This window comes from Rhincodon typus, chromosome 7, assembly GCF_021869965.1.
Source record: "Rhincodon typus isolate 14 chromosome 7, sRhiTyp1.1, whole genome shotgun sequence".
NCBI lineage: Eukaryota > Metazoa > Chordata > Chondrichthyes > Orectolobiformes > Rhincodontidae > Rhincodon > Rhincodon typus.
Window position 1 is genome coordinate 93,128,749 of NC_063338.1, and position 17,983 is coordinate 93,146,731.

At 41.4% G+C, this 17,983-nt stretch overlaps 1 protein-coding gene across 1 annotated transcript in view; it reads right to left on the reverse strand.

Annotated features, from left to right (window-relative positions):
* Positions 1-7,033: 7,033 nt before the first annotated feature.
* Positions 7,034-17,983, reverse strand: part of cfap65 (cilia and flagella associated protein 65) — a 405,073-nt gene continuing 394,123 nt past the window's right edge. The window contains exons 33-34 of the mRNA XM_048599270.1: positions 14,186-14,269; positions 7,034-7,558 (exon numbers count right to left, since the gene is read on the reverse strand). Of these exons, the coding sequence (XP_048455227.1) occupies positions 14,200-14,269 (70 nt within the window). The 3' untranslated portion in view covers positions 7,034-7,558; positions 14,186-14,199. The remainder of the gene's footprint in view (positions 7,559-14,185; positions 14,270-17,983) is intronic.

The following is a 17,983-nucleotide window of genomic DNA, read 5'->3' on the forward strand; positions in this document are numbered from 1 at the left end:
CAAAATAGAATCATAAATGTAGAATCACAAAATGTACCTTGGAAACTTTTTGGAAATGATTACAATTTTACTGCAAATTGGTTCACTAAAAGTCCACATTTCAATTTGTCTCTCAATAGGGTTCAGTCAAGGATAAATTGCGTTTTATTAAGCTCCTTTTTGTTTGAATCAGGCAGAAGATGGTTTGTAGTGGATTTCACAGAAATGCTGAGCAGGAGAATGTAAAATGAGACCAAAATTCCTGCCTCTATGTTGCTTTTCCTTCTTTATTTGCTTTGGTAATGGCTATTGTCAGGCAGCAGCATTATGGTAATATCATTAAGTTAGTGGTCCAAAATGCCTAGGCTAATGTTCTACGGGTATTGTTTTGTGTTCCTCCACGACAGGTGGTGAAATTTTAATTGAATAAAAATCTGGAATTAAAAGGCTAAACATTGACGATTGTTGTAAAAATCCACCTGATTCATCAATTCTCTGTAGGGATGGAAATATGTCCTACATATGTCTTCAGGCTCAGAGCAATGTGGTTGTCTTTTATTTGCCCCCTGAAATGATCCTAGCAAGTCACTTAGAGGCAATCAGGGATGGGCAACAAATGCTGGCTGAGTGATTACCATATTCCATGAACATTTCCTTTGAAAATCGTAGATGGATAATTGAATATATTGAACACAAAAGTTGATAGATTTTTAGGTATAATGGGAAATGGAGATAGTTCAAGAGGTTAGTGTGAGATCCTGACTGTGTTTCACAAATACCACAGCCTAAAATTCTCACGTGGCTCTCCCCTCCCTATCTCTGTAAGCAATTTCAGTCTTAAACCTTCTGAGAGCTCCGCACTCAGCTCGTCTCTTGTATCCTTGATTTTCTTCACCCCAGCACTGCAACTAAAAATATTTTCAATCAGTCTTTTCATATGGGTCATGACAATTCTCAAACAAGCTGGACTTCAGCCGAGGACTTCCAGCCCAGAGATAGGGACCCTACCACTACACCACAAGACTCTAAAATCTGTGGAATGTGCTCTCCCTAAGTCTATCCTTCTTGCTTTATGGCTAACCATCTATTAAGACACACATTTAAAAAACATACCTTTAACCACGTTTTTGATTTTATTTGTGTGCAATTTTATATAACACTCCTGTGAAGTACCATGAGGCATTTTGTTACATTAAGCGTGTTATATAAATAAATACACGTTGTTGTAGATATTGTATTGGAATTCATAACATCATAACATCCCAACTGATAGTCCACTGAAAATATCAATGGTGTAGTCATTAAACAAACCCAAGGCGATGCTCAGGGACATGAGTTTAAATTCCACCTTAGGCAAATGGTGAAATTTGAACTCAATTTTTGTTTAAGAAAGCTGGCTAATGGTGACTTTGATGTTGTAAAAACCCATTTGATTCATTAATTTTCTGTATTGAGTCTCTGGGACTGATGGTTAGGGATAAAGGTTCAAGATAGCTGAGCATAGTTGCTAGCACTGAACTGAAGAAAATAAAGGACAGTAGAGAGGGGAGGGTTACACAAATCACCATTTTAGATTGTGGTGTAGTAAACCAGGAGCCAATACTTCACACAAATGTCTTCTCCATTTCTCCTCTCCCCAAAAATCTATCAATCTTTGTGCTGAGGTTACTCAATCATCCAGCTGGTTAGATCCCTTCTTCTTGATCCAACGCCTGCAATGGAAGCACAACTCCTCGAGTTGAACATAGATATCTGTGGATGCAGCAGTGCCTGGTCAATCACGTTCACAATGTAGAACTCAGATGATGTCTGTTTCACAAAAGCCTCAAGTTGCCACATGGACTGACTTTTGATGAAGAGTCATCATTCTTGAAATGTTAGCTTGCTGTCTCTCCAAGGATGCTACCTTATGTGCTGTGATTTCTGGCATTTTTTGTTTTCAGTCTGGGCTGACCTTTTTTGAGAGCATCAAATGTTTAAACAAGCACTCAGTCTTCAATGTTCATCTATAGCAATGATTTGGCAGTTTTGTCAAAGAGGAAATTTGCCTTTCTTTTATTTTACCTTGTTTTCTCACACACACCTATTATTCTGTTTGACCTCAGCCATTTTTCTCCCTATTAAATGGCAGCATGGTGGCTCAGTGGTTAGCACTGCTGCCTCACAGCGTTAGGGACCCAGGTTCGATTCCACTCTTGGATGACTGCCTGTGTAGAGTTTGCACATTCTCCCTGTGTCTGTGAGAGTTTCCTCCGGGTGCTCTGGTTTACTCCCACAGTCCAAAGATGTCCAGGCTAGGTGGATTGACCATGCTAAATTGCCTGTAGTGTTCAGGGATGCGTCAATTAAGTAGGTTATGGGGAGATGGGCCTGGGTGGGATGCTCTGAGGGTTGGTGTGGACTTGTTGGGCCAAAGGGCCTGTTTCCACACTGTAGAGACTCTATGATTCTAAACTAATAGTTTGGGTGTGTTGCCACATTGGCCTTTGGACTGGACTGCTTTCTGTGTTTTCAGTAGGTGTACTCTCTATTCAAGGATTGCATTATGCAAGTCTGAGCTGAATTTGCTCAGTTTCTTGATGATCCCTTTGATGGTTTTCATTGCAGATTCAGCTTTTCCAATTACTGGGAAGAGTATGGAAGTGATAAACAAAAATAGATATTGCTGGAAAAAAGTTCTCACAAAGGGTCACTGGACCTTGAATGGTAATTTTACTTCCTCTCCACAGAAGCTGCCAGACCTGCCGAGATTTTTCAGAAATTTCTGTTTATGTTTCTGATTTGCAGCATCTACAGTTTTTTTTTTAGTATGGAACTTATGTCTGGTGTTGAATTTCCCAATCGTTCATGAAGTGGCTGAACTCTTCATTGTGAATTGAGGGCAACTGCCACTCATTACAATGTCAGGAATGCAGTACTGACTAATGTGTTATAAAAGGTGTAGAGCTGGATGAACACAGCGGGACAAGCAGCATCAGAGGAGCAGGAAAGCTGACGTTTCAGGTCTAGACCCTTCTTCAGAAATGACCCGAAACATCAGCTTTCCTGCTCCTCTGATGCTTATCGGCTTGCTGTGTTCATCCAGCTCTACACCTTGTTGTATCAGATTCTCCAGCATCGGCAGTTCCTACTATCTCTGACTAATGTGTGCTTTCAAACAATCTCTCAATAGTCAACAGTGATTGGATAATTAGTTCGTGAGTAAAGAGGAAAGGAGTCTACTCACTGCTTCGCTCCTGGTCTGTCTGGGATGGCATGTGTCATAAGTAGCTCCTTAGCTGTGAATTGATTACAAGCACTGCACTAGTTGGTACGGTTCTTGTTAATGATAATGGCTCAATGATCAATCTCTCATCAGTGACTGATTAGCTCTGGGGTTAGTTTATTTCAGATGGTAAAACATAAAACACAAAACATAAAGGACATTGACAAGATGGTGCAGTGGGCAGATAGATAGCAGAAGAGAGTTAATGCAAAGAAAAGTGAGGTGGTCAGAAGATCACTGAAAGACTGTTTAAAAAGGGGGTGCAATTCTAAAAGGGGTGCAGACACAGTGAGATTTGATTTGATTTATTATTGTCACAAGTACCTAGGTACGGTGAAAATTATTATTTTGCGTGTAGATCATACCATACAAAGTGCATTAGGGTAACAGAACAAAGCAACAAATACAATGTTATGGCTGCGGAGAAGGCACGCAGAAAACAAGATCATTATTTAATTTAAAATTTACGAGGTCCATTTAGAAGTCTGATAGTAGCGGGGAAGAAGCTGTTCTTAAACCTATTCATATGTGTATGCAAAATTTTATATCTTCTGCCTGGTGGAAGAGGGTGGAACCGGGGTGGGAGGTGCCTTTGATCATATTGGTTGCTTTCCCGATGCAGCAGGAAGCATAGAATCAATGGATGGAAGGCTGGTTTGTGTGATGGACTGGGCTGTGTTCACGACTCTCTGTAATTTTTTGCGGTCTTGGGAAGAGCAGCCAAACCACACTATGATGCGTCCAAACAGGATGCTTTCTATGGTGCATCTATAAAAATTGGTAAGAGTCCTTGTGGATATGCTGAATTTCCTTAGCCTTCTGAGGAAGTAGAGGCATTGCTCTGTTTTCTTGACCATTGTGTTGACGTAGGTGGACCAGGACAGATCGTTGGTGATCTCCACCCCCAGGAACTTGATACTCTCAACAATCTCCACATCAGCACCATTGACACAGACAGGGGCATGCCCTCCACTCCGCTTCCTGAAGTCAATGACCAGCTCCTTCATTTTGCTGACATTGATGGAGAGATTGTTGTTTTTACACCATGCCACTAAGCTCTCTATCTCTCTCCTGTGTTCTGTCTCATATCTTGGTGTATATGTGCACAGATCGTCGATGGTGGCAGCACAGGTAAACTGAGCAGATAATAAAACATAACGACATTGTCTTTATTAATTTGTGGAATCCACTACCCCAGAGTCCAATGGATGCCAGCCCATTGAGTAAATTTGAGGAGGAGAGAAACAGATTTTTAAATTAGTAATGAATTGAAAGGTTGTGGGGTGTGGGTCGGAAAGTGGAACTAAGGCCGAGATGAGATCAACCATAAATGGCATAGGAGGCTTGAGCAGCTGAACTGCTTACTTCCTGCTCCTAGTTCTTATGTTCTATTAGGGGCATAAGGGTACAAGAGTAGGAAGGTGATGTTGAAATTGTAGAAGACGGAAATAGAGGAGCAGATACGGACACAAATCATAGAGAGCTGCGAGAGAAACAGTGTTACTGTTTTAGGGAATTTCAACCTTGTTAACATTAACTGGGATTGTCTTAGCTTGAAAGGATTAGACAGCGTATAATTTATAAAGTGCATCAAGGAGAGCTTTTTGTACCAGAACGTAGACAGGCCTACTAAAGATGGGGTAGTGCTAGGCCTAACCCTGGGGAATGAAACCAGTGAAAGGTGAAGAATCAGTGAGCAAGCATTTTTGGGACCGGGACTATATCTCTGTAAATATCAGTTTTTATGAAAAGGAATAAGGAAAATGAAGAGGTTGTGTCTAAATTAGGCCAATTTTCAGTGACATTAGAAAGGATTTGGCACACATAGACCAGGAGCAGCTATTTGCAGTTAAGTCTACATTTGGAAAATGGGAGCCTTTTAAAAATAATACATTGAGAATTCAGGGCCAGCATGTTCCTCTAAGAGTGAAGGGCAAGGGCAGAAAATCCGGGGAACCCTGGATGTCAAGGAGTGTTGAGAGTTTTACAAAGAAAAATAAGGAAACATATGTCAGGTACAGTGCATTACAAACTGGGGAGCCTCTTCAAATGTATGGAGAGTGTAGGGGGTTGGTTAGGAAAGAAATTAGGAGAGCAAAGAGGAGCCATGAAATATCCCTGGCAGATAGAATTAAGGAAAACCCCAAGGCTTTTAAATGTATAAGAATAAGAAGATTACCAAAGAAATGAGAGACCAAAGAAGCAACCTTTGCGTGGAGCGAGAGGATGTGGGTGAGGTCTTAAATGGATATTTGTCATCTGTGTTCACAGAGGAGAAATGCATTGCAGCTGGGGATGTCAATTGGGATGATGAGATTCTAAACATATTAAGATTAATAAGGAGGATGTATTAGATGTTTTATCAGGCATACAGCCACACATATCCCCAGGTCCTGATAAGATGTTTCCCAGACTGCTACGGGAGGCAAGGGAGGAGATTGCTGGGGCCCTGGCAGAGATATTTAATACTTCACTGACCGCAGATGAAGTGCCAGGTGACTGGAGGATAACTTGTGTGGTTTGTTTATTCTAGAACAGCGGCAGGAATAGGCCAGGTAATTGCAAACCAGTTCATTTCACTGTCGATGGTAGGGAAGCTATTGGAAACAATTCTGAGTGACAGGATTAATCAACACTTGGAAAGGGAAGGATTTACCAGGGATGGCGAGCACAGATTTATGAGAAGGAAATCCTGTTGGACTAATTGAGTGTTTTGAAAAAATAACTAAATATATTGTTGAGGGTAGTGCAGTTGATGTGGTTTACATGGACTTAGGAAGGCCTTTGACAAGGTCCCACGTGGAAGGCTCGTCAAAAGGTAAGAACCCGTGCGATCCAAGTCAAGTTGGCAAACTTGATCCAAACTTAGCTTACAAATAGGAGGGACGATGATTGTGATCGAAAGCCAGCGATCAGGGATGTTTTTTAATCAACCTGTTCGGAGACGTTATTACACTGCTCTGGAGCAGGTGGTACATGAACCCAGTTCTTCTTGGCTCAGAGGTATATACACACAAGAGCCCATGCTTTTTTTCCTTTATTCATTCACAGGATGGAGGCATAGCTGGCCAGGTAGCATTTACTGTCCATCCCTAATTGTCCAGAGGGCAGGCGATGGGGGAGGCAATGGCCTAGTTGTATTATCACTGGACTGTTAATCCAGAGATCCAGATGATGTTCTGGGGACCCGGGTTCGAATCCCGCCATGGCAGATGGTGGAATTTGAATTCAATAAATATCTGGAATTAAGAGTCTAATGATGACCATGAATCCATTGGCGATTGTCAGAAAAAACCCATGTGGTTCACTAATGTCCTTTAGGGAGGGAAACTGTCATTCTCACCTGGTCTGGACTACATGTGACTCCAGACCCATAGCAATGTGGTTGAGTCATAACTGTCCTCTGAGCAATTAGCGATGGGCAAAAAATGCTGCCTGGCCAGCGACGCCCTCGTCCTGTGAATGTATAAAGAAAAAAAAGTGTAAACAGGAACTCGTTCTTCTGTTCAAGAACGAGAGGAACCTGCCCGGATATAGGAGTAGTAGCCAACACATGTGCTGCATTAGGTTGTGTGGAAAATGGTTGGGAAAACATGTGTTGGTTTATAATGCATTGCAAGAGGAACCCAGTATAAAAATCATCCTAACGAAGGGTCCAAGGGAAAGCATTGACCGATTAAAATAATTTCTGTGCGACAAAATGGAAAGAAAAATCAGACAAAACTAAATTGAAAAACAATCAATCAATCACTTTTAATTGTTGTACTTACATAATAAAAGGCACTGTGGTGGCATTCTATTTAACAACAAATATTGGAATGCTTAGCAAAACCTAGTCATTAACTCCATCCATAACCATTCAAACTAAAATATGCAACACCGTGGCCAAGGGGATCTTGCTAGTTGCTTGCATTTTAACATTAACTAACTATCCTTGTTTACTTAACAACTAACAAATATAATTTATTCCATTAATTTTTGGAATGTTCCAGAATTGTGGCTTTCATTTTCTTCCCCCCTCCCCCCTCCCCCCTCCGGTTCAAATCAGATTGTTTTCTTGTTTAACCTAATATTTGCTCCAAACCTAGAGTAGTGCCTCCTCATCCAGGGTTTAGTACTTCTGAAAGTGAGGGGCAACAGTTCAAACATTAGATAGTACGGCTGCTGATGCCACTGGCGGTCAATGAGATGTAAGATTTGTAGTGGTCTTCAGGTTTCAGCCACATATTTAATGAAAAATTGCCATAAGATACAGCTTGCGCATTCATGACTGTGATCGATGCTGATCTCCCATTTCCAAGCAGATATGAATATCTAGTGAACAAGCAAGGAAGAAAATATAAACCCACAATTAAAAACATCAAAGATAAGGAAAGAGATATCTCCAACATGATCACATTGGACAGTAACGTATACATATATAGCGCAGTTACATAGCAGAATGTCGAAGGACAGTTAATAATTATTAAAAACATTTTTGACACCAAGTCACACAAGACGACATCAGAACAGGTGACCAAAAGATCAGCCAAGGAATGTCTTAAAGGAAAAGAAAAGTAAAGAGATGGAGAGGTTTAGGGAGGGAATTCCAGAGGTTGAGATCCAGACAGCTAAAAGCACAGATGCCAATGGTCAAGCAAATAAAATCAAGGATGAGGCCTGAATTGGAAGATCTTGGCGGGCTACAAGAATGGATGAAGTGACAGACAAAGGCAAAGTTGCAAATGGATTTGCTGAGAACTCCGTGGTCAGCAAATAGGATGATAAATGGTGGGGGAAGTGAGAGGAGCTGACTGGTCTACTCCTGTTCCCATAAAAATTGATTTGTTTTCATTCCATTGTGAAGAAGGTTCATGATATTATTATTATTAACTACTATTATTAACTTGCAACTTGGTTTCCAAAGTAGAAAAATGATTGATACCTTTAAGATTGATTTGTATTTCTATACTATGTGTTTTAAAGAAGGAATGAGATAGTTTAAGTTTCATTTAGATTTGTTCTGACAGAGGTAATGGGTGCCTCAAGTTTGTTGCTGTAATGAGGGCTTACAGCCTTGCAATAGAGCTTGAGGTGAACAATGCATTGGCAAAAAAAGGGTTGAAGAATTAAAAATAATTTTTGACAAGACCTTGGCTTATGGGCGTCCAATGATAATAGTTGCCCATTATACCCATTGTAATGAGATAGTAGGAACTGCAGATGCTGGAGAATCTGAGATAACAAGGTGTAGAGCTGGATGAACACAGCAGGCCAAGCAGCATCAGAAGAGCAGGAAGGCTGACGTTTCGGGCCTAGACCCTTCTTCAGAACCCCCTTTCCCTTCCCCTCCCCCATTTCTGAAGAAGGGTCAAGGCCCGAAACGTCAGCTTTTCTGCTCCTCTGATGCTGCTTGGCCTGTTGTGTTCATCCAGCTCTACACCTTGTAGTCTCATTCTCTAACCCTGTTACCACCCAAATGTGTTACCATTTTCTTCCCTCCAGATGTTTACCTATTCTCTTTTGAAAGTTACAACTGAATCTGTTATTACATGCCCTTCAGGAAGCACTTCCCTGTTATAGCAACTCACTGTGTAAACCCTCTTCAAGTCTTCCTTTAGTTCATTGCCAATTATGTTGGGGGCAGGATTTTCTCTACGGGCTCCCACCGTTTGTGATTTTTAAAAAATTTATTCACTCAAGGGACGTGGGCATCACTGGCTGGTCCAGCATTTATTGCCTATCCATAGTTGCCCTTGAGAAGGTGCTGCTGAGCTGCCTTCTTTGAACTGCTGCAGGTTGAGCCACAATTCCTTTAGGGAGGGAATTTCAGGATTTTGACCCAGAGACAGTGAAAGAATGGTGATGTATTTCCAAGTTAGGATGGTGAGTGGCTTGGAGGGGAACATGCAGGTGGTGGTGTTCCCATGTATCTGCTTCCTTTATCTTTCTAAGTGGAAGTGGTCACGGGTTTTGAAGGTCCTGTTAAGGATCTTTGGTGAATTTCTGCAGTACTTCTTGTAGATAGCACACACTGCTGCTACTGAGTGTGGGTGGTGGAAGGAGTGGGATGTTTGTGGATGTGGTACCAATCAAGCGGGCTGCTTTGTCCTGGATGGTGTCAAGCTTCTTGAGTGTTGTTGGAGCTGCACCCATCCAGGCAAGTAGGGAGTATTCCATCACACTCCTGGCTTGTGCCTTGTAGATGTTGAACAGGCTTTTGGGAGTCAGGAGGTGAATTACTGCCCACAATATTCTTAGCCAGTGACCTGCTCAAGTAACCACTATGTTTATGTGGTGAGTCTGGTTGAATTTCTGATCAATGGGAACCCCCAAGATGTTGATAGAGGGGGATTCAGTGATGATAACACTATTGAATGTCAAGGGGTGGTGATTAGATTGTCTTTCATTGCCTGACATTTGTGTGGCATGAATTTTATTTGCCACTTGTCAGCTCAAGCCTGAATATCATCCAGATCATGTTACATTTGAACATGGACTGCTTCAGTATCAGAGGAGTCATGAATGGTGCTGAACATTGTGCAATCGTCAGCAAACTTTTGACCCCATGATGGATGGAAGGTCAATAATGAAACAGCTAAAGATAGTCGGGCCTAGGACACTACCCTGAGGAACGCCTGCAGAGATGTCCTGGAGCTGAGATGACTGACCTCCAACAACCACAATCATTTTCCTATGTGCCAGGAATGACTCCAACCAGCAGAGAGTTTGCCCTCTGATATCCATTGATTCTAGTTTTTCCAGTGTTAGATTTGACCTGCTTTTTGTGGACAGGACACACCTGGGCAATTTTCCACATTTTGGGTAGATGCCAGTGTTGTACTGGAACAGCTTGGCTGGGAACAGCTCGTTCTGGAGCACAAGCATTTAGTACTGTTGCCAGAATGTTATCAGGACCCATAGCCCTTGCAGTATCCAGTGCCTCCAACCATTTCTTGATATCACGTAGAGTTAATTGAATTGGCTGAAGACTGGTATCTGTAATGCTGGGGACCACTGGAGGAAGCGGAGATGGATCATCCACTCAAAACTTCTGGCTGAAGATTGCTGTAAATTTTTCAGTCTAATCTTATGCAGTGATGTGCTGGGCTCTTCCATCATTGAGGATGGGGATATTTGTAGAGCCACCTCCTCCAGTGAGTTGTTTAATTGTCCACTAGATGTGGCAGGACTGCAGAGCTTGATCTGATCTGTTGGTTGTGGGCTCTCTTAGCCATGCCTGTGACTTACTGCTTACGCTGTTTGGCATGCAAGTAGTCCTGTTTGATAGCTTAACCAGGTTGACACCTTATTTTTAGGTATGTCTGGTGCTTCTCCTGCACTCTCCACTGAAGCAGGGTTGATCCCCTGACTTGATGGTTATGTTTGAGTGGGGGATATACTGGGCTATGAGGTTACAGATTGTGTTGGAGTATAATTCTGCTGCTGTTGATGTCCCACAGCGCCTCATGGATGCCCAGTCTTGAGTTGCTAGATCTGTTCGAAATTTGTCTCATTGAGCACAATAATATTGTCACACAACAAGACAGAGGGTATTCTCAATGTGAAGGCAGGACTTCATCTCCACAAGGATTTTGTGGTGGTCACACTTACCAATACTGTCACAGACAGATGTATCTGCAGCCGGTAGGTTGGTCAGGAGAAGGTCAAGTATGTTTGTCCCTCTTGTTGGTTCCTTCACCACCTGACATAGACCCAGTCTAGCAGCTAAGTCCTTTCGGACCCGACCAGCTCAGTCAGTAGTATTGCTGCTGAGCCACTATTGTACATTGAAGTCCCCCAATTCAAATCTGGATCCCCAGAACATTAGAGGAGGGTCTAGGCCCGAAATGTCAGCCTTCCTGCTCCTCTGATGCTGCTTGGCCTGCTGTGTTCATCCAGCTCTACACCTTGTTACCCCAGAACATTAGTTGTGTTTCTGGATTAATAGTCTAGCATATTAGGTCATTAGGCCATTGCCTCCCCCATAGTGGAATAGTTTGGAATGAGTCACTCCAGTTATGATTTTCTACATACTGGCCAATTCATTTTTGGAGTTCAAGCTACTGCCATTCAATTAAGGATGACAGACAGGCTCCTGAAGCTGGACAGGCCATTAAGATACCTTCCAGCACTGAAGAAGCAGCAGGTTGCCTTTTCAAGTGTGTGAAGGAGATAGTACCCCAGGTGAAAGGTTTCTCCCACTCTATCATTTTCAATGTTATGAGATAGAAAGATTGTCTCAGCAGGCAGGCCATTGTTGTGGCAGGGGATTCCCTCTAAAGGATGGCCTGTGGATGCAACTGCAATCAGTCAGGAAGGGGCTTTAACCTTGCCAAAGGTATTGTCAAGCTCGATCTTCCAACCAGGCACCAAGCGGTCCTTCTCTGCCTCAGGAATTGGAAAATTACAATTAATGTTCAAAAATTGCCCTTAATAGGACTTTAACGAGTTCAATTGACTATCTACAGCATCCCGCTGGGTAATACTGTCTCTCTCAGATATGCAGACCCCAATCCTTCAGGAAAAGGGAGAAGTAAGAAATTGCTTGTGGCAAATTCAGTCCAATGAGAGATGGTGGCTGGGTTTCAGCTTTGAGAGGTCACTCAGTGAGGCTCAGGTAGAGTCACCAGTCTCCATCACCATGTGGGCGCTATTGAAGAATGAGTAAGCGCCAGGATAGCAGCAGCACTACGAATGCAGCTTCAGACTGTGGGGGAGCCATTGTTACAGGTGAAACATGGCAGTGACACTGGTCTCCATGAAGTGACTGCAAAGACATACATTATATCCAGTGATATACATGGCTGGGAAGACACAAGCATTGTGGTTTCCTACCCACTAATTACTAATTATTGAAAGGGCTTAAATTTGTTTTGCAGCTTAAACCTTCCACTTTGAAACTACCTTTCCTGAATTTCCAAACTTTTGAAGGGATCCAAATATCTCATGGAGTTGTAAGAAGGGTGGACATTACAGAAATAATGAGAGGGCTGGGCAATGGTGGTAATTTCGCACGACGACAGCTTTTTTTTTTGTTCATTCTCGGGATGAGGGCGTCAGTGGCTGGGCATCATTTATTGCCCATCCCTAATTGCCCAGAGGGCAGTTACAGTCAGCCACATTGCTGTGGGTCTGGAGTTACATGTAAGCCAGACCAGGTAAGGACATTAACCAGATGGGCTTTGTCAACAATTGACAATGGATTCATGGTCATCATTAGACACTGCATTCCAGATACTTATCGAATTCAAATTCCACCGTCTGCTGTGGCAGAATTCAAACCCAGGTTCCCTAGGTATCTGGGTTAACAGTCCAGCGATAATACCACTAGATCATTGCCTCCCTGCTTAAGACACAGCTGGAAGAAGTGGGTCCAGGTAGAATTATTAGGAGATGGAAAAAATTCCACAGCAACAGGAGGAAGGAAAGGAATTGGATTCACTGCATTATTCTTCACGAGGGCCAGTGCAAAATCAGCGGGTCAAATGGTTTCCATCTCTACTGTTCTATGATTCTGTGGAATGGGTATCAATTATTGTATTGTATCCGTAATAATTATTGCCTTCTAGTCACTGACCTTGATAAAGATAATGATTGAGGTAAGTTGATCTAGTTGAAGAGCTAAACCAGGCATGATGAGCCAATGGTCTCCTTCTAAGCTGCAGTTTCTGTGATTCCATGACATATTGGTTGTACAAAATAATATACATCTTACAGGCATCGTAAATGCTAGAGATAAGTTACTTGTGAAGTAACTTCACTTACTTTGGGAGGCTGTGGTCCATTTCGGTCTTATTCTCTGATCTTTTAATTTCAGTCTCTTGCATACTAAATTTAGAGAAAGCTAAATATTACTGTCAAAATTAATCAAAATCTATCAGGTTATTCCTCAGGTAGCTTATTATGGGACTAAGACATAGAGTATAAGTCTGATCCAGGTGTAATCCTTGATCAATGTTTATTGGGTAGCAGATAGACTACTCCAACTGCTCTGGGTCCTGCTGAGTTAAAATTAAAGTAATGACATTAATAATCTCAGCAGGACTTCCAGCGAAGAATTCCTGGACTTTACCTGCAGTGATTTCCTCCCAAAAAGAAGCAGAAATTTAGTTAATAGAACTATTATGCATGTTCAGGAGGACGTGTTGGAAAAATATACCCAAGATGTTATGGAAGACAATCTGGAAGGGTACAGATGAGGGGGCTTTTGGGGACTGTGACTAATCTTTGTAAACACCAGGCGCTGTTTGCTGGCATTAATCTATGTAAATCATGGGCAAAAGAGAAAGGAAAATTAGCAAAAGAATTGTAATTGTCAGCAAGAATGATGCAAGGATCCATCTACAGACAGTGCTCAACGCAGCAGCTGCACTAGGAAATTCACAATGCAGGAAGTGGGTAATTTATTAACCTCCTACCACCCAGGATGTTACCAGAGAATTAACCTCTCAACGTCCACAAGGCAGAAGAATTGGCCATTCCACGTTTTACTTTTATTAGTGATTTAACCATTGCATGCAAATCTGTCAGCATGACCTGTGTTCATGTTATTAAAACTATTAGTTAGAGCACTTTAGAGTCTTGATTGACCTCACTTCTAATGAGACGAAGTCTTAAGACAGCAAACACAAATGATCCTACACTAGTTTGGTTATTGACAGGGAATTACACTGGTAAGTGTAAATGTCAGGTTTAATTCTAAAGTGCAGCTCCTCACATTGGAAAAATGCCAAGAAATGCTTTGCAGGAAATAAAATGGGAAGTGAATCGTGAAGAATACAAAAGAGGTGGAATGAGGAAGAGATTTTAAAGGTTAGAACACAAATCAGAGGAAGAGACTTTGGCTAGAAAGGAATTTGGCAGCAAGATTTGGGTTTTGAGAGGGAGGGATTCTGAAGTGGGAAAAGGGTGAGGCATTGAAATTGATGCTGTCAATGGCGGAATAAATAGGTTTCCTACCGACATTCACTGTCCTAGTCAGAGCTCAAAGGTGCTTCAGGACTCTCTGGGTTAGAGAACTCTACCTCAGCAAAAAGTTCACTCCTACAGGGGAGAAAATTGGGATTTGTTTTTAAATATGAGATGCTTTGCTGTATGGAAATTAATTCTTACTGTTTGATAATGAAACATGCTCCACAATAGACTTCAAATGACCATGTCAGGACGACATCTATTACAGGTATATTTTCACACTATTCTGAAACTTCCCATGGTGCATATTTCCCATGAGTCAGGAAAATGGAGATACTTTTGAACACCACCACCTGTGGGCAAAGGGGAATCATGAGCGCTCACATTGAGGGCTCAGGAAAGTCTTCAGCCTCCCTTCTCTAACAATTGCCTTTTTCTCTGCCCCTCCACAATTTCAGATCTTCACCCTAAACATCAATCTCCATTCTATATCGTGATCACAGCCAAACACTTTCCATCTGAACCGTTGGCATTATTCTCCAACCATTCCCCTTCCAACTGGCTCTCCCTCTCTCCATCCCTCCTACCATCCCACAATTGTTTGTCAAGGACTATCTCTACAGCAGATCTTATTCTCACATTTCTTACAACCATTCCACACTAAACCTCAATTCTAAGTACTAATAATGTTCTCTTAAATCTGTGCCCCACTCTGTCTAAACAACCTATGATCTATACGTCCTTATATATTATGATTTACCTGTACTGCTCGCAAAACAAAATTTTTCACTGTACTACGGTTTGTGACATCAATAAATCAAATCAAATCAAATGCATCTCCAAGGTTCCCCGAGCTTTGCCTGCAATGCCAGCCAATCTGTCCATTTGCGGGAAATGCCACTATATTTGGCAGGATCTCTGATACCCATCACAATGCCTTTTCCAAACTGTTCCCATCCTTTGCTGTACCTCGTAAGACATAACTCAGGGACTCAGCCTTAAGTCAGTTTGTCCATGTTGGTCTAATGTTTGCCAATGTTTAGAAAGCATTCTATATTGTAGCAGTTGAATTATGCTCTCAAATGCATCTTCCGTAAATGTGTTCGCACCATATCAACACTTAACAACAATTTGCATTTATATCACACAATTAATGTCCCAAGGTGCTTCTAAGAAAGCTGCTATCAAGCAGCATTTGACACAAAATTTCATAGTGAGTTACAAAAGAATATAGGAGAACCAGGTTTTATGGCTTCACTTGCAGGAGAAGATAGAGGTGGAATGTCTTAAAGACGGGATTCCATTGCACAGTACCCAGACACCCGAAGGCAAGACCTTGGATGCTAAAATGAGGACACAGGAGAATTCAGAATTAGAGATTTTTATTCTCAATAAGAGATCTTATGATTGTACAGGCAGAAGAGGATATTGAAATAAGAAGGGACAAAGCTACTATGGGATTTGAAAACAAGTGTGAGAATTTTAAAATCAAGGCATTGATACACCAGGAGCCAATGTTGATCAGTGAGCACAGGGATGTTTGCAAAACAGGACGTAGTGTCAGATTGAACAGGGCAGTGGAGTTTTGTATGAATTCAATTTTATGAGGATGGGAGACGAGTTGTGAGAGAATTAGAATCATTAAACTTAGAGTAATAAAGGCAGGTATAAATGTTCCAGAAGTAAATGAGCTGGGTCCAAAAGGAGTATTGTTATACAGGCAGTCACGGTGAAGGTGAAACTGAATGCAGGGGAATGGCATTGTTTATTTAAAACAAGATATTGTTTATTGTTTATAAATTGTTTATTTAAAACACGATATTCTTTAGTAGTGATGAGACTGCTAACATTGAGGACTGTGCCAAGGAATAGCTTATTAATGGACATAAGTATGTTACCGTTTATCTGTTTCTGCGCAGTACCCTGTGGTTAAAAAAAAGGAGGCTGGGGAGTAAAAAGTAATACTTGGAGCTTCTAGATATCTATCCTTGATAAAGTTTGGCATCTTCCAGAATCTTTTCATGGTCATAGAACTGATTGACACTAAAAGAAATGAACCCTTTGGAACATTTCTCATGTAGACTGATCAACCGTACAGACAGGGACTTTGCAAATTTAGGATCTATAAAGAGTGCTGTTCATATCTATCAACAAGTTATTTACCTTTGCTTTTATTTCTCTTGTTAGACACTCACTTTGTCCAGTTCTATAGTATTTACCAATAAAGGTACATTTATTGGCATAATGCATATTCAGGATAGAAAGGAAAGGGTAATATAAGTAGGACTAGATGGCCACACAGACAGCCAGAAGCACAGATCATTGTGACAGCAAATTGTACAAGTGTCATAAGATCAAGAAAGCTGTGGATTAAGCCATCTTGCAGATACAATAATTTGTTTAGAAGGTTGATTCAGTTGGTATCAAAGACATGAGTGAAACAGATGACACTATCCAGAAAAGGATTACTTCTGTCCACCATTTAGAAACTAACATGGAATCGCAAAAGTGGAAGTGAATCAACTTGACACACTGCTTACCAGGACAACATGGTATAAGCTCTGAAAATGATGTTAATGTCCAGCATGTTTCTACACACAGAGTGGTAGAGGTTTGGAATGCTCTTCCACGAATGGCAGTTGACATTATATCAGTCATTAATTTTAAATAGGTGTAAATTTTTGTTAAGCAAAGGTATTAAGGGTATAGACCAAAGACAGATCAGCCATAATCTCATTGAATAGCGGAATAAACTTGAGGGGCTGAAAGGCTGACTCCTCTTCCTATGTAAGACTCTAAGCTATCCAATACAGTCGCTATCCAATGTTACTCATTTGGCAGCTGGCTAAGAAATTTAATTCTAGATCAGTCTCACCAGGTTACAGCAATTACAAACATTAATTACAATTAAGTCCAACAGCCAGCAATCTAATTAATGCTAAACTACACACACACTGAACTGCTGTGACAGGGACAAAAACAGAAGTTGCTGGAAAAGCTCAGCACGTCTGGCAGCATCTGTGAAGAAAAGATCAGAGTTAACATTTCAGGCCCAGTGACCCTTCCTCAGAACAGGATGTTACAGCCCTTGTTATGCACTTTATTAAGGGATTATATCCATGACTTACTTTTTAGTAAAACTGCAAGGTAACCATGTCTATAATTACTTATATCTGTGAATTATTTATCCAGGTCTCGTAGCACAGTGGTTACAGTCCCTGCCTCTGAGCCAGAAGCACTGGGTTTGTTTTCCCCATGGCCTGATGGAACATGTGTTCATGACATGGTCAAACAGTTTGAGCATCAACTTACAAGTCCTTTCTACACATGTGATGGCATGCAGTAAAGTGGGAAACATTCTTGGTCAGTCATGGAATGGAAAGAAAGTGAAAATCCAGTAATACTTGGAAATGAATGTACTAGTCATGCCGGAGCTCCATTTTGAGGTTTACAAGTCAAGTCAGACCAGTATGTGTCATTCACAAGTTTCACTGTTTTCTCCTTCTGGGAAGTACTCGTTACCATAACAAATGGATTCCGAGTGAATTGATACATATCAACATGAATTATCCCTATGTAGAAAGCTTCAATTTAATTAGTAGTCATGGTTTTACTATCAATAAATCATTATTAATGAATGATTTGTCTGGATCCTTAGCTAACATTGTCAAGCTATTGACATGAGATAGTAGGAACTGCAGATGCTGGAAAATCTGAGATAACAAGGTGTAGAGCTGGATGAACACAGCAGGCCAAGCAGCATCAGAGGAGCAGGAAGGCTGACGTTTCGTTTTCTGATGAAGGGTCTAGGCCCGAAACATCAGCCTTCCTGCTGTGTTCATCCAG